Here is a 27,689-nt window from a genome sequence, read left to right as displayed (position 1 = left end):
GTGTGTGCGTGCAGAGTGTGTGCACATGTGTTTGGTGGGTGTGCATGTGTGCGTGTAGTGTGTATAGTGCGTTTGTGAAGTGTGTATAATGTATTTGTGAACTGTGTTAAGTGTGCTTGTGAACTGTGTACAGAGTGTTTGTGTAGTGTGTACAGTATTCGTGTAGTGCGTATAGTGTGTTTGTGTAGTGTGTGAGTAGTGTGTATAGAGCGTCTGTGTAGTGTGTACAGTGTGTTTGTGTAGTGTGTGTGAAGTGTGTATAGTGTGTTTCTGTAGTGGGCCAGATTACATTACATTACATTACATTACATTACAGGCATTTAGCAGATGCTCTTATCCAGAGCGACGTACAACAAAACAGATAGTAGTGTTGCAGTGTTTCAGTAGTGTGTTTGTGTAGTGTGTATAGTGTGTGTATAGTGTGTGTGTATAGTGTGTTTGTGTATTGTGTTTGTGTAGTGTATGTGTGTGTGTGTGTGTACACAGATGCTCGGTCACCTGGGCAGTTCATCTCATCAGAGTAGTCCCCACAGTCGTTGGAGCCATCACAAACCCAGGCAGGAGCGTAGCACAGTGAGGTCATCTCGCATTTCTGAAAGGTCACGCCCTTTACCCCGAGCCGGAAGTAACTGGAGCAGTCGGTGGCAGCTACACCAGAGCACAGACAGCAAAAGCCACATCAGCAAGGCCAATCAACCGCACACGCATAATCACCGACTCCCCCTCTGGCTTGGAAGACTTACTGCAGTTCATCTCGTCCGATGCGTCACTGCAGTCCACCACCTGGTTGCAGCGGCTGGAGTTGGTGATGCAACCCCCATCCTTGCACTGGAACTCCTCCGCTTTGCACAGAGTTACTGCAAAACCGACCATCCAACAATTACACTGCAGCCACTGAACACACACACCATCACAATTACACTGCAGCCACTGAACACACACACAATCACAATTACACTGCAGCCACTGAACACACACAATCACAATTACACTGCAGCCACTGAACACACACAATCACAATTACACTGCAGCCACTGAACACACACACTATCACAATTACACTGCAGCCACTGAACACACACAATCACAATTACACTGCAGCCACTGAACACACACATTATCACAATCACACTGCAGCCACTGAACACACATTATCACAATCACACTGCAGCCACTGAACACACTCACTATCATAATTACACTGTAGCCACTGAACACAAACACTATCATAATGGCACTACCACTACCACAAAATGTGCAGAAACATCAATATAACCTGACAGAGAAGAAAACCATGGAAACACACACACACACACACAGACTCATGTGCACAACAAAACAAGCAGACAGTACAACGACTAATCCACACACTGGTTTAGGCTTTACACTAACAAGACCGTGCGCATGCTGGACAGAGTTGCATGTAATATGGGGCCTCTCTCTCTCACCGTTGCAGGGCACTTCGTCCGAGTTGTCCCCACAGTCGTCCACCCGGTTGCACCAGTAGCTGTGGCCGATGCAGCGGCCATTGTTGCAGCGCCTGAATCCGCTCTTGCACATTCGATTGGCTGAAAAAAGAGCAAGGGGCGGGGCAGAGGGCGGGGTCAACAGAGGAACCTAGAGCTACTGGCCAAGAGCAGGTAGCAATAAAAGAAGCCCCCCCCACATATATGTATGCATACACACTTGCAGCACACACACTCGCACACACGTACCACAACCTGACACACACAAACACACACATACACACACACATACACCCATACACACACGCACACACATACGTACATACACAGACACACACATACACCCAGACACACATACACACACACCCAGGTAAACACCCAGCCATATGCAAGCACGCACACACACACCCAGATGACTCACCGCAGTAGGACTGCTTCTCGTCTGATTTGTCCTTGCAGTGCGCCATGCCATCACAGGTAAGGCTGTAGTTGATGCAGTCGCCGTTCCCGCACTCAAACTCTTCCACACTGCTGCAGGAAGAGTTCCGAGCTGGGGGGTGGGGGGGGGGGGGGGGGGAGGGGGTGTTAACACTGACTTGCTATTGAACCATGACCCAGTGTCCACTGGTGTGATTAGAATTTTCTTTCTTACAATCACTACTGAAAAGTGAAAGCAACGGAGTTGCACAACACTGACTTAAAATTCTGAAAAAAACATTCCAAAAAACCTACTCTTCAGTGTTTGAAAAAAATGTAGTTTTTTTCTTCACAAGAAAACTACAAAAATGGTCTCTTCATTTTCAAATCCTGGCTGCTCCCTGCACCTTCCTCTATCAACTCTGGCTCTTATGAGCTGAGCTGTGCAGTGCAAGTAAGCGTCACAGAGTCGCTGCAGGTAGGAACTTTAACAGAACGAGCCACCCAGCAGCACCCACACTGGGGGGGGGGGGGGGGGATCAATGGCTATCCCCCCCAGAAAGGGCTATTTAATGAGGGCAGTCCTCAGCCCCCGCTCACCTGTGCAGGTGTTGTCCTCCATCAGCTTGCGATCGCCGCGGCACAAGCAGTTGACCCGCCCCTCGGAGGTCAGGAGGCAGAGGTCCTGGCACCCTCCGTTGTTCACTCTGCAGGGGGAGAATTCGCCTATGGGGGGAAGGGGGGATGGGGATTCTACAGTCAGCACCGCGAGCCCCCCCGCACCAGCGAAAATACACACCGCACTACCACACTACCTGCACTCTGAGAAAGAGGCCAAGAGGCCACCGTGTGTGTGTATGCAGGCACGTATGTGTACAGTATGTGCGTGTGCGTGTGTGTGTATGCAGGCATGTATGTGTACAGTATGTGCGTGTGCGTGTGTGTGTATGCAGGCATGTATGTGTACAGTATGTGCGTGTGCGTGTGTGTGTATGCAGGCATGTATGTGTACAGTATGTGCGTGTGCGTGTGTGTGTATGCAGGCATGTATGTCTACAGTATGTGCGTGTTTAAACCGATTATCATTAATACCTGCAAGTCCACAGACTACACCTCAGAGCCAAAACATATACAATGAGCGCTGGGTTTTGGGTGACTTTTTCCCAATTATGAGACTGTCAATATTTAGATTCTAGGATGCAAGCTGAATGTGATTTCTGGTTCAAACCCCTTAAAGACAGCTGGGTGTCCATTTCTGTGTGTGATTTCCTGTTAAAACCCCTTAAAGATGGCTAGGTGTCCATTTCTGCGTGTGATTTCCTGTTAAAACCCCTTAAAATGGCTGGGTGTCCACTTGTGTTCCAGTCTATACTCTGAATGGCTAAATTACACCTCAGTCATTAAAACGTTTTATCATTTTGTTTTTATAAAATGATACACACTGTACCACTTCGCCCCTCCCCCCGCCACCCGAGTCTCCCCGCCTCCTCCAATCAGACTCACAGCTGTTGGTGTCGTTGGCCACGGCGATGATGCCCATTGGCTGCTGGGGGATGTCAGCACGCAGCACCTTCATTTCGCTGCCCACGTATTTGTCGGAGCGGAGGACGGCTCGCCTGACCCAGTCCGTCCAGAAGATGTAGTCTCCGTACACCGCCAGGCCAAACGGGTGCACCGGCTCGTTCTTCAGCACCACCTGCAGGGGGCGCCAGGGGGCAAGCACATTCAGCTGTGGGTGCGCGTGGATACAGAGCTCACACACATTTAAATTTTTTAAAATTTGTATAGCGCTTTTAACAAAGGAGCTTTGTCACAAAGCAGCTTTACAGAGAACCGGCCCCCAAAGAGGAAGCCTAGGGCAACAGTGGCAAGGAAAAACTCCCTGACTGATAGCAGGAAGAAACCTTGAGCAGAACCGGACTCAGAGGGGGAACCCGTCTGCCGCGTTATGGAAATGCCTTACATGAAAACAGATAAATTATAATACATAAACAGCCAATCCAGTATTAATTAAGTCTAAGCAAAGGTGACTCCAGTGCATTGTGGGATACTCAAGCCAATGTAGTGTGCAGTGCTTGCATGCTACGATACTTCTTCGAATGTAGGATGACATCCTGGTATTTTGTGCATAATATTTCATTCGTGCTATTGTTTTGGACATGCTGTAAATGATGATATATAGTACGTAGCACACAGTATGCAATTTTGGACGCAGCCATACACTCACACATGCACACACACACTCACTCATTCACACTCACACACACACACACAGGCGCACACACACACACAGAGGCGCGCACACACACACACACACACGCACGCACACAGGCGCACACACACACACACACAGGCGCACACACACACACACACACACACAGGCGCACACACACACACACAGGCGCACACACACACACACACACACAGGCGCATACACACACACACACACACACACACGCGCACACACACACACACACACGCACACACACACGCCCGCTCGCTCGCGCGCCGGGGTAACTCACGTAGCGGCGCGACCCGTCGTACTCGCAGCGCTCGATCTTGTCCAGCGTGGCGTCGGAGAAGTAGAGCTTCTCGGCGCGGTGGTCGATGGCCAGCCCGTTGGGCGTGCGGATGTCGTGCCCGATGATCACCAGCACGTTGGCGCCCGACAGGGAGGCCCGCATGATGCTGGGGGACTGCTCGTTCCAATTGGTCCAGAACATCAGGCTGGGGGGGGGGGTGCGGAGGGGAGGGGGGGGCGTTTAGAGCACAAATACCAGCAACACCCTGCACATACTCAGCCACATAGAGACCCGAAGAAACTCGAAATGCTACAGCAGGGGTCCTCAATCTCGTCCAGAATGGGCCGGTGTGGGTGAAGGCTTTTGGGCGACGTAGCTCAGGAGGTAAGAGCGGTTGTCTGGCAGTCGGAGGGTTGCTGGTTCGATCCCCGCTCTGGGCTTGTTGAAGTGTCCCTGAGCAAGACACCTAACCCCTAACTCTTCTGGTGAATGAGAGGCATCAATTGTAAAGCGCTTTGGATAAAAGCGCTATATAAATGCAGTCCATTTACCATTGTCTCAACCAGGCAGTTACACACCTGATTCTACTAATTGAGGTCCTTGGCAAAGACCCTAGTGGTTGATTAGTAGAATCAGGTGTGTTACTGCTTGGTTGGAATGAAAGCCTGCACCCACACCGGCCGTTTGTGGATAAGATTGAGGACCCCTGTACTACACTATGCCACCTTCCAATTAATTCCAATGTCCACGTCCAATGAAAGACAAAGATACAAGTTTGATTGGTTTGGCTGTACTTCAACATAAAGTCAATGGTCCTTTTCAAGGTAGATTTTTTAAAAACATAGACGTAGACTTCATTTTCACAGCACCTAAAACACCTCACAGCCACAGGAATCAGGATGAGAACTGGGGCGCACTCTCACGTTCCAACTCACAGTTGTCCAATGTTTGCGGTTATGTTTTTTAATCCGTGTATAACCTTTGTCTGTGTCACTTGCAATGAGCATTAAGCTGTAGGGAAAATTCCCATTTAATTTTATATTTAATGGACAATAAAGTTTTCCATTCAATTCTATTCTATGATGGCACAGTATTCCGGTGAGCGAGCGGTGTGCGGAAGGGCGGTCGAGGGCGCTCGCTCACTCACTCCTGGCACTCGTCGAGCACGAAGGCGCGCGGGTGGTCGTCGCCGGACATGGTGACCACGGTGTCGCGGTCGAAGGCGCCGCCGCGGCTCTGGTCCACCGTGTGGCGCGTGATGGTGGACGTGGTGTAGCTGGTCCAGTACAGGGCGTCCCAGGCCCGGTGGTAGGCCAGCCCCTCCACCGAACCCACGGCTGGGGCCAGAGACGGGAGAGAGAGAGGGGGAGGGAGGGAGGGGAGAGAGAGAGGGAGGGAGGGAGGGAGGGGAGAGAGAGGGGAGAGAGAGGGGGCAGGGAGGGAGGGAGGGAGGGAGGGAGGGGAGAGAGAGAGGGGCAGGGAGGGAGGGAGGGAGAGAGGGGAGATAGAGGGGCAGGGAGAGAGGGAGGGGAGCAAGAGAGAGGGGCAGGGAGAGAGGGAGGGGAGCAAGAGAGAGGGGCAGGGAGGGAGGGAGGGGAGCGAGAGAGAGGGGCAGGGAGGGAGGGGAGAGAAAGAGAAAAGGAAAGAGAGGGGAGAGAGAGGGGGAGGGAGGGAGGGAAGGGAGAGAGAGGGGGAAGGAGCGAGGGAGCAAGGGGAGAGAGAGAGGGGGAGGGAGGGGCAGGGAGAGAGGGAGGGGAGCAAGAGAGAGGGGCAGGGAGGGAGGGAGGGGAGCGAGAGAGCGGGGCAGGGAGGGAGAGAGAGAAGGGAGAGAGAGAGGGGCAGGGAGGGAGGAGAGACAGAGAGAGAGAGGAAGAGAGAGAGCGATAGATCAGGGAAGAATGAGAGGGAGGGCAAGTGAGAGTGAGAATGATGGGGAGGGACAGAGAGGGAGAGATGGGGGAGAAAGAGGGGGAGAGGGTGAGAGAGAGGGGGAGAGAGTGAGAGAGGGAGGGAGGAGAGAGAATGTCATTGATCTGTTTTAGCACCACTGTATATCACTGTGTCAATAAGATAAACTTGAAATTGAGAGGCAAATTGCACAGAAGGAAAGAGGGGAGGGGTGATGGAGAACGAGGAAAAGAGAGTGAGGCGGAGAGGAAGTGGGAGACAGGGGATAAGGAGGGCAGGAGCGGGAGAAAGAAACCAACAAAACTGCCCTCATATACCTACGGCACTATATCAAACTGCTCCTCATTTACACAATATGACCAAAGGTATCTGACACCCCTTGATCTGGGGCTGTTTTTCATGGTTTGGGCTAGGCCCCTTAGTTCCAGTGAAGGCAAATCTTAAAGCTACAGCATACAATCACATTCTAAATGATTCTGTGTTTCCCCTACAGTTTGGGGAGGGCCCTTTCCTGTTTCAGCATGACAATACCCCCGGGCACACAGCACTGCTCATGTAGAAATGGTTTTGTCAAGAACGGTGTGGAAGAACTTGACTGGGCCAAACCTCTAACCCATCCAACACCTTCGGGACCAACAGCGAGCCAGGCCTAATCGCCCAATCAGTGTCCAAGCTCACAAATGCTCTGGAAGCTAATCTTTCCAGCAATGATCCAACATCTAATATAAAGTCTCCCAGAAAAGTGGAGGTTGTTATAGCAGAGAAGAGTGGGCCAACTCCATATTAATGCCCATAATTTTGGATGAGATGTTTGATGTCAGGTGTCCACGTACTTTTGGCCATGTACTGTACCTACATCATCATATCAAACTGCCCCTCATATACCTACAGCACCATATCAAACTGCCCCTCATATACCTACATCATCATATCAAACTGCCCCTCATACACCTACAACATAATATCAAACTGCCCCTCATATACCTACATCATCATATCAAACTGCCCCTCATACACCCACAGCACCATATCAAACTGCCCCTCATATACCTACATCATCATATCAAACTGCCCCTCATATACCTACATCATCATATCAAACTGCTCCTCATACACCCACAGCACCATATCAAACTGCCCCATACATATTCTGGTCTTGACGCTACCATGATATAGCAACAGCACAACCATAAACAGCCTCCTGTAAAACGTATTTATGTAAATGTGAAGGCAGTGCGGTGTAGTGTGAAAGAGAGTTGAGCATTTCTGTGAAAGAGAAGTTGAGCATTTCTGTGAAAGAGAAGTTGAGCATTTCTGTAAAAGATGAGTTGAGCATTTCTGTGAAAGAGATATTGAGCATTTCTGTGAAAGAGATATTGAGCATTTCTGTGAAAGAGGAGTTGAGCATTTCTGCGAAAGAGAAGTTGAGCATTTCTGTGAAAGAGAACTTGAGCATTTCTGTGAAAGAGGCGCTGTATCCCGGACCTTCACGGCTCACTGCACGAGCACACCGACGGCGTCCCCCCGGCAGACGCGCCTAAAAGCACACAGACCCGCCCCCTCTGGGGTTCGGACCAATCAGAACAGCGCGCCTCCGGAGAGGAGGAAACAGAAGCTCTGAGGCTAGCCACGGTCTAAACAATCCCCCCCCTGCCTGCTGCTCCCCCTGTCCGCCTGCTGCTCCCCCCCCGCACGGCGGCGCCGCTAAGAGGTTTTTGTTTTTTTTCCGCGTTCCCGGTAAGGCGTCGCTTTTCGCCCGCCGCGAGAGGTTCCACGGCGCCCTTTACGAGGCCTTCGCCCGCCCCCCCGTCTGCAGGCGGACGCTTTACGACCAGCAATCGCTCGGCCATAAAAAGCCGTCCACTCCAGTCGCCTGTTTGCTCTCAGGTAAAAAGTCAATAACGACCTTTTTCAGACGTAAAAGTGGTGGGGAGAGAGCTGTGCCAGGGGTGCAGACACACACACAAACACACACACACACACACACACACACACACAGGACTAAACCATGAGGAAACTACAGGAAGGGGTGGAAAATTTAAGAAACGTGGAAAAGCGAGGCGGGTGTTCTGCTCCCGGGCCCCTGGATTCCGCCCGTAATTTAAAACCTTCCGGAACGTTCTCTCAAAATGGTGGAAATGAAGTGAGGAATATAGGAGGAAACACAGCTCACCCCCGCAACAGAGCGACAGGGCAGACCCCCCTGCAGGGGCCGAGAGAGAGATAAATAAACCCTTAATGAGGCAACAGGCGAAGGAGAGAGGGAGGAAGGGAGGGAGGGAGGAAGAACGAGCGCTGACTGTGGGCAGTCCTGGAAGCCATTTGAACAGGCGGCGATGAGGATCACCCAACCTGCGGACACTCAGCTTTAAGTAGAATCGACCGGGGCCTTAATGCGAAACGACCGGGCTCGGACCGCACCGCGGGAGATCGATACGACCGCAGCGCCAGGCTCTCCGCCCTCCCAGCGCACCCCACAAAAACCGCCCGAGGGGGCTTCCAGGTGAACCCCTTACATGGACGCCGGTCCTCAGAGGAAAATCTGATTAAGGGCTAGAAGAGAGCATCGCAGTCAAAAAACGGGAACCAGCATGCCGGCTTGTGATTGGAGGGTCAATCCCAGGCTGACCTATCGGGTCAGGCGTTTGGCGATGAATGAGCCGTCCTGGTTATGAGCGCTCATTCTACGGGGAAGCTCGCCAGCGGCCAGAACCAGAGGAGGGGGGCGTGTCTCTGAGCAGCAGCTCCTCCCCTCTGTGACACCCTGAGCGCCACCTTCATCATCATCATCATCACCATCATCTTCATCACCCGCCGGTCAAGCGGACGGGAGCGGCGTCGGCCATGCCGGACGGGGGAGGCGGGGGGGACGGGGCGTGGCGGACGCTGAGGGTGCTGGTGCCGGTGCTGGACGGGCTCATCATGCTGACGGGGGTGGTGGGACACAGCCTGGCGGTGCTGACGCTGGCGGGGCGGGGGCGGGGGCGGGGGCGGGGGCGGTGCCAGGGAGGGAGGAGGGAGGGAGGAGGAGGAGGGGGGGCGCGGAGCCCCGCCCACGCCACCGACACCCTCCTCCTGGCGCTGAGCGCGGCCGACCTGCTGCAGCTGGCCTGCCTGCCGTTCCACACGGCCGCCATCGCGCTGGGCCGCTGGCCCTTCGGCCGCTTCCTGTGCAAGGCCGTCAGCTTCCTGGGCGTGGCCTGCTCCTCGGCCAGCGTCTTCACGCTCGCCGCCCTGGCGGTGGCCCGCTACCTGACGCTGGCGCACCCGGCCTGGGCGTACCGGCTGCGGGCGTGCCGGGCGGGCCGGCGCTGGCGGCTGCGGCTGGCGGCGGCGGCCCTCTGGGTGCCCGCCGCCGGTCTGGCGGCGCCGCAGTTCGCCGTGCGCACCGTGGGCCCCGCCGCCGCCCCGCTCGCCTGCTTCGCCTTCCTGTCCGACGTGGGCCAGCTGGTCTACGGCGCCGGCCTCTTCCTCCTGGGCTTCGCCCTGCCGCTGCTCGTCATCGTCCTCACGTACGCCCGGATCTACCGCTTCCTGAGGCGGGCCGGGGCCCCCGGCCGCGCCCCGCAGCTGGAGCGCTACCAGAGGCGGGTGACGCGCACCTCCGCCCTGCTGGTGCTGGTGTTTACGCTCTGCTGGCTGCCCTCCTACGCCCTCATGTTCGGGCTGGCGGCGGGCCGCGCCCCGGCCTCCGCCCCCGCCCCCGCCTACCGCGCCTTCGCCGTGTTCGCCCGCCTGCTGGCGTCCTCCGCCGCCGTGGCCAACCCCGTCCTGTACGTCTTCGTGTCCCGCAAGTTCCGGCGGGACCTGGCGGCGCTCGGGCGGGGCTGTTGCCGCCGGCGCCGGGACACCGTTCGGCCCTTGGAGCCCGCGGAGGCGGGGGACGTCCCGCAGAGCTAGGGGAAGCGGAGCGGAGGGGGGGGGGGCGCTGGGGGCCAATGGGGCCCTCTACGGGCATGGACTCATGTCCTAACTTTCATGCAAAAATAAATGCATACAGATTTAGCACCCCCTAGTGGACAAAACCAGTGAACTGCTCTTTTTTTTTTTTTAGCAATGTGACCCCGTGTCTTTAACAGTTTTTTTTTTTTAACACAAGACCTGCACCCCTCACAGAGGGTGAAGGCTGAACACCCTTCATCTGATTGGAGGGCCTGCTAACTCCGCCCACTGCTCCGTTCGCCGGATATAAAAGCGGACGCTGGAGCCTTAAAGGCTGTGGCTCCTGATGCAGACCAGCGGCAGCTTCCAGAAACCTCCCAGCACCTCAATTCCTGAGGTAAATGTTTGTTTCCACCACTTACAAACGACGGTTTATGTATTGCAGCATTGTATTTATTGTATTTATTAAGACTTGTCCGTATTGTTTTATTATATAAATAAACAAATGTGAATGTTCATCCTGGACTGTTGAGGAAGAACTTTATTTTCTTCTTGTTCATACTCCCCAGTTGAGTTAGATTTTTTGAAAAGAAATTTCCTTGGGACTTCTGAGTGGGACTTAATCTTTTAGACTTTTATCTTAAGTCGTATCTTAGTCTTACAGACAATCCTATTTCTATTACTTTTTTTGCAAAACACCGCCAATGGGGTGAGACTCATTTTCAAGATTTGCCAATGGGGTGAGACTCATTTCACTTGAAAAAGCAAAAAAAGTAACTGAAAACAAACTCATATTTTTGACATGAGAGGAGGACAAATAAGACCTGAAGTCTCACTGCGAGACTAAAACTCGTTAAGGCAGACTTCCCCGCAGCGAGCGGCGTGCTGAGAGGAAGAGAGGGAGGAGAGAGAGGAGAGAGAGGGAAGAGCGGGATGAGAGAGAGGAGAGAGGAGAGAGAGGGAAGAGCGGGATGAGAGAGAGGAGAGAGAGAGAGGGAAGAGCGGGATGAGAGAGAGGAGAGAGGAGAGAGAGAGAGGGAAGAGCGGGATGAGAGAGAGGAGAGAGGAGAGAGAGAGAGGGAAGAGCGGGATGAGAGATAGGAGAGAGGAGAGAGAGAGAGAGAGGGAAGAGCGGGATGAGAGAGAGGAGAGAGGAGAGAGAGAGAGGGAAGAGCGGGAGGAGAGAGAGGAGAGAGGAGAGAGAGGGGGAAAAGCGGGATGAGAGAGAGGAGAGAGGAGAGAGAGGAGGGAAGAGAAAAGAATGGTGCGGGCTAGCCCGGCGCGCTCACTCTGCACCACGGTCTGGCGGTCGGAGCCGTCGTCGTTGATGCGCTGGATGTCGCCGAAGTGGATGTCGCTGAAGAAGATGCGGTTGGCGCCCTTCCCGCCGCCCCCGCGGTAGTCGAAGGCGAGGGCGATGACGTTCTTCATGTGCTCGGCGTCCTCGAAGGGCTTGACGGGCGCGTTGAGGTTGCGCTCGTCCGACAGGTGCACGCTCTTCAGGATGGTCCGCTCCGAGTAGAGCAGGTAGCCCTCGTAGCCGCGGCAGCCGCGCCCGTCCTCCGCCAGCGTCCCGTGCGCGCAGGCGCAGGTGCGTTGGCCGTCGCCGCGGTACAGGCACAGCTGCTCGCACCCGCCGTTGCCGTCCCGGCACACGTTGGTTCCTTTCGGGGAGGGGGGGGGGGTGGGGGGAGTGGGAAGCGCTGGTTAACCGGGTGCCTGAGCGGCGGTAAGCCGAGGCCAGCAGGGGGCGCACTGCGGCCGCATCCCTGAGCTGCTTTAGTTGACTATCACGCTGCAGGAATGGGCACCATGCTTGCTGTTAGCAGTGTGAGTGAATGAGTGAATGAGAGCTTGTGTGAACATGTGAGTGAATGAGTGAATGGGAGCTTATGTGAATATGAGTGAATGAGTGAATGTGTGAATGTGAGCTTGTGTGAACACGTGAGTGAATGTGTGAATGTGAGCTTGTGTGAAAACGTGAGTGAATGTGTGAATGTGAGCTTGAGTGAACACATGAGTGAATGAGTGAATGTGAGCTTGTGTGAACATGTGAGTGAATGAGTGAATGTGAGCTTGTGTGAACACGTGAGTGAATGTGTGAGTGCGTTAGTGTGAACGCGTGAGTGAATGAGTGAATGAGTGAGTGTGAGCTTGTGTGAACATGTGAGTGCGTTAGTGTGAATGAGTGAGTGTGAGCTTATGTGAACGCATGAGTGAGTGTGAGCTTGTGTGAACATGTGAGTGAATGAGTGAGTGGGTTAGTGTGAACGTGTGAGTGAATGTGTGAGTGTGAGATTGTGTGAACACGTGAGTGAATGAGTGAATGTGAGCTTATGCGAACGCGTGAGTGAATGAGTGAATGAGTGAGTGTGAGATTGTGTGAACACGCGAGTGAATGAGTGAATGTGAGATTGTGTGAACATGTGAGTGAATGAGTGAGTGTGAGCTTGTGTGAACGCGTGAGTGAATGAGTGAATATGAGCTTATGTGAACGCGTGAGTGAATGAGTGAATATGAGCTTATGTGAACGCGTGAGTGAATGAGTGAGTGTGAGATTGTGTGAACGCGTGAGTGAATGTGTGAATGTGAGCTTGTGTGAACGCGTGAGTGAATGAGTGAATATGAGCTTGTGTGAACGCGTGAGTGAATGAGTGAGTGTGAGCTTGTGTGAGGCGCTCACCCTGCTGCCTGGCTCGGTTGAACACCTTGATGTCCTTGAGCTGCACGCCGATGCCGGTCCTCAGCGTGATGCTGTCCGTGGCGTTGTCCTTGCTCCCCCTCTTTATAGAGCCGTTAGCGTGCGTCCTGACACGGGACAGGGGGGTCAGAGGGAGAGCTAAGTCATCTCTTTATTTTAAGATTCACATTTCAAAACACTTTTTTTATTCTGGAAAAAACTCCTGAGAATTTTAGAGAGTTATAAAGGGAAAGGAAAAAAGGGAAGACAGGAAACACAGGGAAAGCAAAGAGGAGAGAACGAGAGAGGGGACAGGAGCTCGGTCACCTGTCGCTCCAGTAGATGTAGTTCTCGAAGACGGACACGGCGAACATGTCCATGTTATTGCTGGCCAGCACCACCTCCCGGTTCTGCCCGGTTTCCAGATCTATCCGCTCGATCTTATCGGTCCGGGCGTCACACCAGTACAGGAAGCCGTCCTGCAGAGAGGCAGAGAACGCGACAACGCTGTGTTATCCTGTACAGCAGTGTGCGGCAGTGTGCGGCAGTGTGTAGGAGTGCAAGTTGAGCGCACACACACCGGGTAGTCGATGGAGATGCCGTTGGGCCAGCTGATGCTCACGTTGACCAGCACAGTCCGCTGAGATCCGTCCAGACGCGCCCTCTCAATACGAGGGTACTGCCCCCACTCAGTCCAGAACAGGTACCTACAAACATACACAAACACACACACACAGTATATATACAAATACACACAAAATACATACACACACACACACAGTACATATACACATACACACAAAATACATACACACGCAATACATCTACACATACATACACAAACACATACACACGCAATGCATATACACATACATACACAAACACATACACACACAATACATATACACATACACACAAAATACATACACACACAGTACATATACACATACACACACATACAGTACATATACACATACATACACAAACACACACACAGTACATATACACATACACACACATACAGTACATATACACAAACACACACACAATACATATACAAATACAAATACATACACAAACACATACACACAAAATACATATACACGCAAGCACACCCAAACACACCCATACACACACACACACGCACACACACACACACACACAGAATACACACACACACCCCCACACACACACACACACACACCCCCACACACACACACACCCACACGCACACACCCACACCCACACACCCACACACACCCACGCACCCACACACACCCACACACACCCATACACCCACACGCACACACACCCACACACCCACACACACACACACGCACACACACACACACACACACACACCCACACACACCCACACACCCACACACACACACCCACACCCCCACACGCGCACACACACACACGCACACAGGAGAGGGCTTGGCGCGGGGCAGCAGCGGAGGCCGGCTCTGGGCGCGGCGACTCCGGGGCGCGGTCTCACCCTTTCTCGGGGTGCACAGCGATGGCGCGGGGCTTGTCCAGGCCCTGGGAGATCACCACGTAGTGGAAGGAGCCGTTGAGCCTGGCCACCTCGATCACGTCGAAGCCCTGGTCCGTCCAGTACATGTTCCCTGTGGCCACAGAGCGCAGCGCGGGCGCAAGAGTGAGCCCTTCCACACCGCCGATAACCCCTCTGCGTGCATGTGTTAATGTTCTGTGTGTGTGTGTGTGTGTGTGTGTGTGTGTGTGTGTGTATGTATATGTACGTATGGTGTGAGTGTGTGCGTGTGTGTGTATGTATATGTATGTATGGTGTGAGTGTGTGTGCGTGTGTGTGTATGTGTGTGTATGTATGTATGTATATGTACGTATGGTGTGAGTGTGTGTGCGTGTGTGTGTATGTATATGTATGTATGGTGTGAGTGTGTGTGCGTGTGTGTGTATGTGTGTGTATGTATGTATGTATATGTATGTATGGTGTGAGTGTGTGTGCGTGTGTGTGTATGTGTGTGTATGTATGTATGTATATGTATGTATGGTGTGAGTGTGTGTGCGTGTGTCTGTATGTGTGTGTATGTATGTATATGTATGTATGGTGTGAGTGTGTGTGCGTGTGTGTGTATGTGTGTGTATGTATGTATGTATATGTATGTATGGTGTGTGTGTGTGTGTGTGTGTGTATGTGTGTGTATGTATGTATATGTATGTATGGTGTGAGTGTGTGTGTGTGTATATATATGTACGTATGGTGTGAGTGTGTGTGCGTGTGTATGTATGTGCATGTGTGTGTGTGTGTGTGTATATATGTATGTATGGTGTGAGTGTGTGTGCGTGTGTGCGGATGCATCTTTCGTGTGTGTGCGGGCGTGCTGTCACCTGCGATCCAGTCCACGGCGATGCCCTCCACCCGGCCGATGCCGTTGGTCACCACGTCCTCGCGCCAGGTCTGGTCCCTCTTGGCCCGGCTGATGGTGCTCAGGCCCATGTCCACCCAGTAGATGGTGTCGTTGTCTGCGGAAGAGGGGGCACAGTGTGGGCCAGCCGAACCCTGAGCAGGGCTCAAAACACAGTAAGAAGACCTACATCTGGGAGAGGACCCCCATCTCCATAAATGGGTTTGCTGCTGTCACTTTCATCCAGGGCCTACTGCAGGCAGCCATCTATCAGCTAGTCTGTGCGCTAGCACATGGAAGCATCTAACGTTTCATTTAATCAATACAACCATCGCACACCGGAGCTCGACTTTAAGGATCTTTCTTTCGAAGTGGGCCAGTAGGTCAGTGTTCCAGGTACTTTCCCCAGCTACATTTCAACTGGCCCAGCTGCCAAAAAAGAAAAAACCAGAACTACTTTTTAAAAGGGATTATAAAGGCTATTATTAAAAATCGGCCAATCGCTGACTAAGGACAAATGAATCTAATTATATGGACAAGCTTCATCTTTCTGAGCTAACTCTACTAGATTCGACCAATTGCAGAAATTATTTTTTTTCGAAATCATGGATGACGTCTTTAATTTTGGATTCTGAGGCCAGTCGCGGTTTAACCAAGAATAAAACTATTTTAGCGGTAATAATATGGTAATATACAAAAAATTAATATCTAGCTTGTTGGTACTTGTAGGTGCTTAATTAGCTTGGTAGCAATAAATTAAGGTAGATGAGTTGCTCAGATAGCTCCTGCTATTGTTCTAATGCTACTTCAAGAAAACAGCTGTTTTACCTTTTGAGTAAATATGTCAAACCGTTGGAAACGGATGAACGATCAAGCTGTAACATCCGTGAACGATAAGCAAGTGTCAGTATAGAAATGTTTAGGGTACTGGCCCGATTGGGCAAGTGACAGATCAATCAACCGGCCCAAATCAATCTCATAGTGACCTCAGGTCTGAGGACCCTCCTTATTGTCAAGTCTTACAAACTATTAGCATTAGCATGTGTAAAGTGAATAGGTTATATTTTATATTAAAGTCTACAGCACAGAATTTATAATAAAAACAAAAAACTGTAAAAAAAAATAAAATAAATAAAAATAAAATTTTAAAAATGAAATAAAATATTTAGATTCTGGAGGTCTTGACACCCACGCGCACACAGAGAGGAGAGTAGCTCCCCACTCTCCGAGGCGGGGCGGAGGCCTACCGGCGTGGAAGTCGATGCCCACGGCCAGGGAGGTGCCGGAGACGGGCACGAGGGCGTCGGACCTGTCGGCTGGGTCCAGCGGGATCCCCCGGATGCCCTCGTGCACAGAGTAGAGCAGGAAGGAGCCAACGCCTGCGAGGACGCGACCAGAGAGACGTCAGGAACGAGATTAACCCCCCCGTGTTTAACCCCCCACTGAGATTAACCTCCCCACTGAGATTAACCTCCCCACTGAGATTAACCCCCCCACTAAAATTAACCCCCCACTGAGATTAACCCCCCCACTAAAATTAACCCCCCACTGAGATTAACCCCCCCCACTGAGATTAACCCCCCCATTAAAATTAACCCCCCACTGAGATTAACCCCCCCCACTGAGATTAACCCCCCACTGAGATTAACCCCCCCCACTGAGATTAACCCCCACACTGAGGTTAACCCCCACTGAGATTAACCCCTCCCCACTGAGTTAACCCCCCTCCACTGAGATTAACCCCCCCGTGTTTAACCCCCCACTGAGATTAACCCCCCCTCCACTGAGATTAACCCCCCACTGAGATTAACCCCCCACTGAGATTAACCCCCCCACTGAGAATAACCCCCCCAATGAGATTAACCCCCCACTGAGATTAACCCCCCACTACTGAGATTAACCCCCCACTGAGATTAACCCCCCCACTGAGTTAACCCCCCTCCACTGAGATTAACCCCCCCGTGTTTAACCCCCCACTGAGATTAACCCCCCCTCCACTGAGATTAACCCCCCACTGAGATTAACCCCCCCACTGAGATTAACCCCCCCACTGAGATTAACCCCCCCACTGAGATTAACCCCCCCAGTGAGATTAACCCCCCCCACTGAGATTAACCCCCCACTGTGTTTAACCCCCATTGAGATTACCCCCCCCCAGAGTTAACTCCCCCACTGAGTTTAATCCCCATGTAGTGTAACCCCCTCCACAGGGTCAGGGGTAGGGGTAGGGGGTAGTTAAGGTGTGCAGGCGAAGCCGTACCCTCGCAGGACTGCTGGCCGCTCCTCAGGCTGTACCCTGCTGTGCACATGCAGGACCGGGAGGTGGGGGACGTGGGTAAGCACAGCTGGGAGCAGCCCCCATTACCAGCACTGCACAGGTTTGCACCTGAAACACACAAACACAGCCTCCATTACCAACACTGCACAGGTTTACACCTGAAACACACACACACAGCCCCCATTACCAACACTGCACAGGTTTGCACCTGAAACACACAAACACAGCCTCCATTACCAACACTGCACAGGTTTACACCTGAAACACACACACACAACTCCCATTACCAACACTGCACAGGTTTACACCTGAAACACACACACAGCCTCCATTACCAACACTGCACAGGTTTACACCTGAAACACACACACAGCCTCCATTACCAACACTGCACAGGTTTACACCTGAAACACACAAACACAGCCCCCATTACAAACACTGCACAGGTTTACACCTGAAACACACACACAGCCTCCATTACCAACACTGCACAGGTTTACACCTGAAACACACAAACACAGCCCCCATTACAAACACTGCACAGGTTTACACCTGAAACACACACACAGCCTCCATTACCAACACTGCACAGGTTTACACCTGAAACACACACACAGCTCCCATTACCAACACTGCACAGGTTTACACCTGAAACACACACACAGCCTCCATTACCAACACTGCACAGGTTTACACCTGAAACACACACACAGCCTCCATTACCAACACTGCACAGGTTTACACCTGAAACACACACACAGCCTCCATTACCAACACTGCACAGGTTTACACCTGAAACACACAAACACAGCCCCCACTACCAACACTGCACAGGTTTACACCTGAAACACACACACAGCCTCCATTACCAACACTGCACAGGTTTACACCTGAAACACACACACACAACTCCCATTACCAACACTGCACAGGTTTACACCTGAAACACACACACAGCCTCAATTACCAACACTGCACAGGTTTACACCTGAAACACACACACAGCCCCCATTACCAACACTGCACAGGTTTACACCTGAAACACACACACACAGCCTCCATTACCAACACTGCACAGGTTTACACCTGAAACACACAAACAGCTCCCATTACCAACACTGCACAGGTTTACACCTGAAACACACAAACACAGCTCCCATTACTAACACTGCACAGGTTTACACCTGAAACACACACACAGTCCCCATTAGAAACACACACACACACACACACACACAAACACAGTCCCCATTACTAACACTGCACAGGTTTACACCTGAAACACACACACACAGTCCCCATTACCAATACTGCACAGGTTTACACCTCAAACACACACACACATACACAAACACAGTCCCCATTACTAACACTGCACAGGTTTACACCTGAAAAACACACAGTCCCCATTAGAAACATGCACACACACACACACACACACCTTTCTGCACGGTCTCGTTGTAGATCTTCATGTGCATCATGGGGGACGTGCTGTTCCTCATCACCTTCCAGTTTCCCCCGTCCTTCTTATCACAGGTGCCCATCTGATCTGTAGCCTGGTCCGCCCACCACAGCTTGTCTCCTGTACACCCGCACGTACACACACACGCACGAACACACACGCACATGCATAGACACACACACGCACACACACGTACATGCGCACGCACACACACGTACATGCGCACACACACACGCGCATCCGCACACACACACATGCACACACGCACATCCGCACGCAAACACACACACACAAACACACACACACGCACATACCCGCACACACACACACACACACAGGGCCGCCAATGAGATACAACAAGCAACAAACAATTTTTAGCCAGTAAGGTAAGCATTATTGTACCACAACATGAATATAAATATTAAAGTACTTCTGAATATCTCTACCCTGTGTAATATCTAAAATAAATCTGACATCTTCATCAGACTTATGTCCTGTATGAATACTACAGTATATTCTACATGGCTACCTTCTGGCTAAGTAAGACACAAACAGCCCTATTGGATTTGTCTCTTCAGAAGAACCAATCATTTCGCGCCACAGTGGACAGCCAATGAGCCAATGAGCTGCTCATGTGACTCACCCATGATAGCCAGTGCCGTGGCCTTGGTCAGTTTGCCTTTCACCCCCTCCAGCACCTCCAGCTGGCTGCCGTCCAGCCTGCAGCGGCTGATCGTGCTGTTCCCTGAACTGATCCAGTACAGCTGCTCCATGTCAAAGTCGATGGACAGGCCTGAGAGAGAGAGAGAGAGAGAGAGACAGACATGAGCAAGGCCTGCGCCTAACCTCCACTCCACCAGGGGGCAATCTTTTACAATGAAAAAGACAGCGTTTGCCACACATATGCGGCACAAAATCAATGGCCTTAAAAATTATTTTAAGGTTGTGGCTCCTCCAGATTCTAGGATCCCCAAAAACTGAACAGTAGTGTCAGGTTGCAAGGATTTCAGACCACCAATAAAACAATACAAGAACAGCCAAAATATCCTTGCAAATTTGTGCTATTGCATGACCAGTTCCCAATCTAAAATGTGTCGGTATTAGTAAATAATTGCTGTTTTAGAATATCATTACGCAACCCGGATCATTTTTGTACTCCGGATCAAATTTGTTGCGACAGAGTCTCTAACCCAAACCAATCCTGGCAATATGCAGAGGAGAGAAAAGCCACTTGATTGGACGAGGCCACAGGGCTGATTCACCCACTCACAGAGCTCAGAAGGCGTCACTCTCCCACCACAGTAAGATAAAGTGCAGTCCACAACTTCAACCACAGCTTGCGTAGCGACTCACCCACAGGTCCTTTCTGATTGGTGAAGAGCACGGTGTGGTTGCTGCCGTCCATGTTGGCCATGCTGATATTATCCCCATCTGTCCAGTACAGCTTTCTGCAGCGGGAGGGGAGACAGAGAAACAGGCAGTTAAAGGAGAAGAAAGACTTGGTGAGTTGTGGTGAGTGTACACACAGGACCACAGGGACACGCTGTGTCATAGGGATGTACTGCTCCACAGGGACACACTCCTGCACCATAGGGACAGACTGCTCCACAGGGACACACTCCTGCACCATAGGGACAGACTGCTCCACAGGGACACACTCCTGCACCATAGGGACACACTGCACCACAAGGACACACTCCTGCACGATAGGGACACGCTGCACCACAGGGACACAGAACTAGGTGTGTCTCTGTGCCATTATCTTTGGCAGCGCTGCCTTCTCTGCAGTGCTTTGAGAGGGTAAATCCACTCGAACACCCAGTGCAGCTCAGGCCTCAAACGGCACCGTAACAGCACACTGCTCCTGTCAGAGCCACGTCTATAACGACGCTGCTCCCTCAGGGCTGATCCGCCAGACCATCTGCAGCAGCAGCGCTGTGAACTTCACCCCAAGGTCAGAGGTCAAAGGGCATGGCTTCACCTTCCAGCTTATACTCATGAGCGGTGTGGGATTACACTACGCACCCCCTGTTCACACGCGTGAGCCCAGCATGTCACAAACAGGAAGTGTGACAGGTCCAGCCCCTGGCAACTATAGCGGTAGACCCCTATCGGCAGTGTGAGTGGGTAACCGTGGCGATGCTGGTCCAGATAGAGTGGCAGACCCGTTTTGGCAGTGTTGGCTCTCATGTGTCTCCTCAGTGGGAGTTTTTTTTTACCTCATGTACTTGCTATTTGGGGTTCAGGCCTGGTGTTTGCTCTGTTTGCTCTTTTTGATGTTTCTTGCCTTGCAACTCCGTAAAGTGTCTTTGTGACAGTTCTCTGTAAAAAGCGCTACACAAATAAAACTGAATTAAGCTGAATTGAATTACCGCGGCAACGGGGTGTCCTGACGCAGTGACCCCCCCCCATACAGTGCGCTATTTACACTCTGTTCAAGCTGCACACTCATTATTTAGACAATATTCATTTGTTGTTGCATCAATGCAAAATAGTTTCTCCTGACACATTCTGCCTGGTTCTTGGAACCAGAAAATGTCGAGTAAAGTGTGGGTGTTAAGCATCTGCTTCTCATTATGACCCCCCCCCCTCCAAAAAAAAAAAACTCCTGCTCTCCACACCCACCCCCCCTTCCCCCCTCTCGAGCCAAAAGCACCAAACTGGAAGCATTCTAGGGGTTGAGCAGAACCAAGAGGGAAGGGGGTGACCTAGAGCCCAAATATCTGTCACCCCCTGCCCCTGCAAACCTGCAAATGATTTCCTGTGGAGGGAAGATGGAGGGAAAGATGGAGGGGGGGGGGGAAGAAGCAGAAAGGGGGGGGGGGAGGTGGAGGTGAGGCAGCCTGTACCCTCCTATGACAGCAGAGGACACTGCAGAGATGGGAGGAGCTGGGGAGTATCTCTGGGCCCCTCACTGACTGCTCCAGTTTTTACTGCACGCTTTTCATTCACCCCGATAGTTTCTGTGCAATGATATTTACAAAATTTTCTGACAACCTGGTTTTACAGTGGCTGGTATCAGGGAAGTCTGGGGTTTGTGGTCCAAAACTCCAAGAAGAACTACATTCTAAAGTGCTTAATCAAAATCGAATAGGTTAATATACATTTTTATGCCAGTAATGACACCAAAAACCCCAGGAAGTGACTTTAAACACAGCGGTTCTCTGAGTGGATCGGGTCGGGTCGGGTTGGGTTGGGTCGGGTTGGGTTGGGTCGTGTCTGTCGCCCGTTCCACTCACCCAAGGAGAGGGTGCAGGACCAGGCAGTGGGGCTTGTCCAGACCCTGGATCACAGCGTTTTTAAAGGAGCCGTCCAGCCGAGCCACATTGATCTGCTTCTTGTTGGCGTCGTAGCTGGTCCAGAAAATGTTCCGGGACACCCAGTCTATCGCCAAGCCGTGAGAATTCGGCAGGTCTGGGGGGAAATGACACGTCACACACTTCAAATTCACCCAAAGAAACACACACTTTCACTCAACACACACACACACACACACTTTCACTCAACACACACACACGCAACACACACACACATTCACACAACACACACACACATACACACACACACAACACACACACACACATCCACACAACACACAAACGCATAAACACACACAATCGCCCACATATTCACACACACAACACACACAAGCACTCCCAAACATTCACACGCGCAAACACATAGACAAATACACATGCGTGAATAAATGAACAATCATAATACAACCTGAGCAATGCACACACACACACAAACACACACACACATACATACACACAAAAAAGGCTCTAACACGCGTGTGCGTTTGAGCGCGGCGCTGATTGGACAGCCCGAGCCTGGACCAGGCCCCCGCGCGCGCGGGACTACCTGCTGACACCACGGTCTCCACCCCCGCGCGGGACTACCTGCTGACACCACCGTCTCCACCCCCGCGCGGGACTACCTGCTGACACCACGGTCTCCACCCCCGCGCGGGACTACCTGCTGACACCACGGTCTCCACCCCCGCGCGGGACTACCTGCTGACACCACCGTCTCCACCCCCGTGCGGGACTACCTGCTGACACCACCGTCTCCACCCCGGTGCCGTTGATGAAGGCGCGCCTGATGCTCTGCGTCCGGACGTCCGACCAGTAGACGCGGCTCTCCAGCGCGTCGTAGTCCAGCACCGTCACGTTGTCGATGTCCGGCACGGTGAAGGAGATGATGTAGTTGTAGTACGGGTTGTCGATGTCCACGCCCCGGATCTCGATCTGCCGGGCGTAGAGCAGGAACTGGCGGGACTCTGCGGGGAGAGGCGGAGGATAACAGAAACCGAGACTCGCGCAAGAGAAATGACTCACCCCCTCTGACAACCGCACGATACTGAAGGAACTATCCAGACCTGGGTCAAATACGTATTTGTTTTGGATTCAAATACTTTTCTGTGCTCAATTGATCTTGCCTGGTGTAATTGAGCCTGCCAATATAACCAGAAGGCAGGGTTTGCACTTTTTGAGAGTATTTCATTGGTTCCAATACACCAGATCAATAGATTATTGGCAGATCAGTAAAGTGTAGTAAATTACTTGAATCCAAAACAAATACGTATTTGACCCAGGTCTGGAACTATCCTATCATTTATATAAATGCATCTACAACAAGACCTGAACCAGCACAGTTTACAACTTCCACAGCCTCAAGTGACAGACGTCATTCTAGGCGCCCCTAGTGGTCAAACAACATTAGTGCAGTCGCCACAAAGACACACAGTCATAGTGTGACAGACAATCCTGCTTCTAAATATGCACCATTTGTGAAGTCAAGCTCTCGACCTTTCAGAATTAGAACATTTCTGATGAGTTGTGTTGCACATAGTTAATAAAACCGTGTGCATCTCACAGCCCCATGCCTGTGTGGATCTGTGTGTAAATACTATCTACAGACCTCGGGTAACTGTAGCTGGTCTTTTCCTAAACCGCACAAACAAATAAATGGACATTATCAATTAAAGTGTTATCCGATTGGACATTGATCAACTTCCCACTTGTAGGTGAGCAGCGATTGGTTATTAGCCATCTGAGAGCCGTAGAACCGGAAATGGGCGGGAAAAATGAGACGGTGGGGGGAGGACGGCACGCGACCCCCCCGCCCGAGCGCAGGCCTTACCGTAGCAGGTGTGCCCGTCGTCCTGGAGCTTCATCAGGTGGGGGCAGGCGCAGGAGAAGGTCTGGTGGTAGTTGATCAGACACAGGTGGGAGCAGGGCCCCCTGCCTCCGTTTGCGGCACAGGGGTTCGGGGCTGGGTGGGGGGAGGGGGGGGGGGGAGACGGCGAGACTCGCGTTAAGAGTCACGAGCGCTGGCGCACCATGTCCCAAACAGCTAGGTTACACAAACCCAATATGACCCCTCTCTCAGCTACATACAACATGGCTGCTCACTACTGTAACATGTGCTGCATACATGGTTTCAATAGAAGGGCTGGGTGGCGGAGGAGGAGGATACCCGTGAAAGATAAATATTAAGTGTTCTAGAGGGTGTTGAGAAAGGTTAACTGCTCTAGAGTGTGCTATCTGTGAGATATTAACTGCTCTAGAAGCGCTGAGAAAGACTGACCATTCTAGAGAGTGCAATCTCTGAAAAACAAACTGTTCTAGAGGGTGCTATCTGTGAAAGATTATCTATTCTAGATGGCTCTATCTGTGAAAGACTAACTGTGAAACCGTGGCACTATCTGTGAAAGATTAACTGTCCTAGATGGTGCTATCTGTGAAAGATTAACTGTCCTAGATGGTGCTATTTGTGAAAGATTAACTGTCCTACATGGTGCTATCTGTGAAAGGCTAACAGTTCTACATGATGCTATCTGTGAAAGATTAACTGTGAAACAGGCACTATCTGTGAAAGATTAACTGTGAAACAGGCACTATCTGTGAAAGATTAACTGTGAAACAGGCACTATCTGTGAAAGATTCACTGTGAAACAGGCACTATCTGTGAAAGATTAACTGTGAAACTGGTACTATCTGTGAAAGACAGGTCGGGTTTGTGCGCTCACCCTGGGGCTGCCTGGACGGGTGGTACACTTGCAGGTCAAACGGCTGGGTGTTGGTCCTCTGCACCACGGTCACGTTCAGCCCGGTCCACTTGTTGGCCTTGGCCAGGGTGTTGGTGCGCCAGTCGGTCCAGTACACCTCCCCCCCGTACATGGTGACGGCGAAGGGGTGCGACAGGTACTCATGACCCCGCAGAACCTCCATCAGCCCGGAGCCGTCATACCGCGCAGAGTATATGGCGTCTGACCTGTGGAGTCATGCACAGAGAGGGGGGAGAGAGAGAGAGAGAGTGAATATGAGAGAGAGAGAGAGTGATAGAGAGAAAGAGAGAGAGGGTGTGTGAGACAGAGAGAGGGTGAGAGATAGAGAGAGGGTGTGAGAGAGAGAGAATGTGAGAGTGAGAGAGGGTGAGAGAGAGAAAGAGTGAGTGAGTGAGAGAGAGAGAAACAGAGGGAGAGAGATACTCTATTTCATTTTTCAGTCCATGCTCAGTAAGTTAGGCCCAGGCTGACTGTGTAGAAATGTTCCCATGCCTGGTATGAACTCTAAGGTGCCTTGTTTTACACCAGAAGCAACAGATCCGTCCTGTCAAACACAACCACATCCCACAGGACGGAGCGTGGCAGTGGGGTGGCAGACGAACGTCCGTCCATCCCTCCGTCCGTACGCGGGGGGCCTACCTGGCGTCGATCCACAGGATGCGGAGCTCCAGGTAGTCCACGGTCAGGCCGTTGGGCCAGCCGCCGCTGCCCGTCTCCCGGTGGACCGTGCGCCGGCCCGCCCCGCTCATGGACGCCGCCTCGATCCTCGGGAGGCTCGCGTCCCAGTCCGTCCAGAAAAGGATTCTGGGAAGCGATTGGGAGGAGCAAAATGCCAAATTGAACTTGTTCTCTAAGGAGCCCAAAGCAAGGACAAGACAACATTTAAAATGTTTGAAATACAAACAAAAAATACATTCAATTGGATTAAAAACGAGAAAGAATTAAAGAAAAAAGATTTAACAAAAAAATATGGTTGGTGACACAAAACATTTACCATCACTTACCATTAAATTAATTAAAAATGCAGAAAGAAACTAGAGAAATACAAAATTACATTTGAACGAACACTAAATGACGCTATGTTAATCACAGTAAACACCACTGCGTTAATCACACACAACGTCGCTATGTTAATCACACAGAACGTCGCTGTGTTAATCACAGTAAACACCGCTGCGTTAATCGCACAGAACGTCGCTATGTTAATCACAGTAAACACTACTGTGTTAATCACACAGAACGTCGCTGTGTTAATCACAGTAAAGACCCCTGGTGGGTTTATAATAGCATGCAGTGTAGCACCAGCCCAGTGAGTCACACAAAGAGACACGCCCCGCTCAGACTCGACCATCGTCCTGAAACACGGGGGCCACGGTGAGCGCTGAGGGGGACTTGCACCACCTCCACCCTCAGGGCTCTGTCACTAAAGCTCCCGGGTGCCAGCATGGCAACAGTGCTCATCCCGAGTCCTCATTCGTGCTCTGACTCCGCCCTCACTCGTGCTCTCACTCCGCCCTCACTCGTGATCTTACTCCACCCTCATTCGTGCTCTGACTCCACCCTCATTCGTGCTCTGACTCTGCCCTCATTTGTGCTCTGACTCCGCCCTCATTCCTGCTCTGACCCTGCCCTCATTCGTGCTCGGACTCCGCCCTCATTCGTGCTCTGACCCCGCCCTCATTCGTGCTCGGACTCCGCCCTCATTCGTGCTCTGACCCCGCCCTCATTCATGCTCTGACTCCGCCCTCACTCGTGCTCTGACTCCGCCCTAATTCGTGCTCTGACTCCGCCCTCATTTGTGCTCTGACCCCGCCCTCATTCGTGCTCTGACCCCGCCCTCATTCGTGCTCTGACCCCGCCCTCATTCGTGCTCTGACCCCGCCCTCATTCGTGCTCTGACTCCGCCCTCATTCGTGCTCTGACCCCGCCCTCATTCGTGCTCTGACTCCGCCCTCATTCCTGCTCTGAACCTGCCCTCATTCGTGCTCTGACCCCGCCCTCATTCCTGCTCTGACTCCGCCCTCATTCATGCTCTTACCCTGCCGTTATAACATCGACTTCTTTAATCAGCCTTCAGGTAATTAGCAATAATTAATTTCTATTTTTGTCCCCCTTCAGTTTCACTCACAGTATGACAGTTTATGGGCTGCTCACATTCACCTGACTTAGTTGGACCGAGTTGTTAATTAGTGTACAGCCTGTACCCTTCCAAATAAACAATCTGTTATACTGTTCCCTGGGCATGCACAGGGCACATGTATGCAGTTTAGCAACGTGACATTTACAAAAAATTAACAATGTAAACAACAGGGATAATTAAGCAGTAAATAATTAGACTAATTATGTAATGGCGAGGGAGAGAAGACCTCAACACAGACAACACACAGGCTAACGGAAGTGAGTTCAACAGTGTACAGCCTATAGGAAGTGAGTTCAACAGCGTACTGGCTACAGGAAGTGAGTTCAACAGCGTACAGGCTACAGGAAGTGAGTTCAACAGCATACAAGCTACAGGAAGTAACTTAAACAGCCTACAGACTACAGGAAGTGAGATCAACACTCACTGCATGAGATTCAGGAAGGACACTGACATTGCATTAACATCAGC

General features: G+C 51.7%; 1 protein-coding gene across 4 annotated transcripts in view; it reads right to left on the bottom strand.

Annotated features, from left to right (window-relative positions):
• Positions 1–27,689, bottom strand: part of LOC118207712 (low-density lipoprotein receptor-related protein 1-like) — a 141,962-nt gene that overhangs the window by 39,292 nt on the left and 74,981 nt on the right. For all 4 annotated transcript variants that reach the window (XM_035381580.1, XM_035381577.1, XM_035381578.1 and 1 more), the window contains 24 exons: positions 25,721–25,885; positions 25,043–25,287; positions 24,154–24,285; positions 23,063–23,290; positions 22,248–22,422; positions 20,362–20,456; positions 19,652–19,801; positions 18,988–19,128; positions 17,529–17,654; positions 16,516–16,647; positions 15,252–15,386; positions 14,377–14,506; positions 13,456–13,582; positions 13,203–13,354; positions 12,879–13,003; positions 11,485–11,859; positions 5,553–5,742; positions 4,406–4,610; positions 3,387–3,579; positions 2,484–2,609; positions 1,888–2,016; positions 1,449–1,568; positions 744–857; positions 499–648 (listed from right to left, as the gene is read on the bottom strand). In XM_035381580.1, the coding sequence (XP_035237471.1) occupies positions 499–648; positions 744–857; positions 1,449–1,568; positions 1,888–2,016; positions 2,484–2,609; positions 3,387–3,579; positions 4,406–4,610; positions 5,553–5,742; positions 11,485–11,859; positions 12,879–13,003; positions 13,203–13,354; positions 13,456–13,582; positions 14,377–14,506; positions 15,252–15,386; positions 16,516–16,647; positions 17,529–17,654; positions 18,988–19,128; positions 19,652–19,801; positions 20,362–20,456; positions 22,248–22,422; positions 23,063–23,290; positions 24,154–24,285; positions 25,043–25,287; positions 25,721–25,885 (3,860 nt within the window). The remainder of the gene's footprint in view (positions 1–498; positions 649–743; positions 858–1,448; positions 1,569–1,887; positions 2,017–2,483; positions 2,610–3,386; positions 3,580–4,405; positions 4,611–5,552; positions 5,743–11,484; positions 11,860–12,878; positions 13,004–13,202; positions 13,355–13,455; positions 13,583–14,376; positions 14,507–15,251; positions 15,387–16,515; positions 16,648–17,528; positions 17,655–18,987; positions 19,129–19,651; positions 19,802–20,361; positions 20,457–22,247; positions 22,423–23,062; positions 23,291–24,153; positions 24,286–25,042; positions 25,288–25,720; positions 25,886–27,689) is intronic.

This window comes from Anguilla anguilla, chromosome 11 (genome assembly GCF_013347855.1).
Source record: "Anguilla anguilla isolate fAngAng1 chromosome 11, fAngAng1.pri, whole genome shotgun sequence".
Classification (NCBI taxonomy): Eukaryota; Metazoa; Chordata; class Actinopteri; order Anguilliformes; family Anguillidae; genus Anguilla; species Anguilla anguilla.
This window is presented reverse-complemented; position numbering and strand designations above follow the sequence as displayed.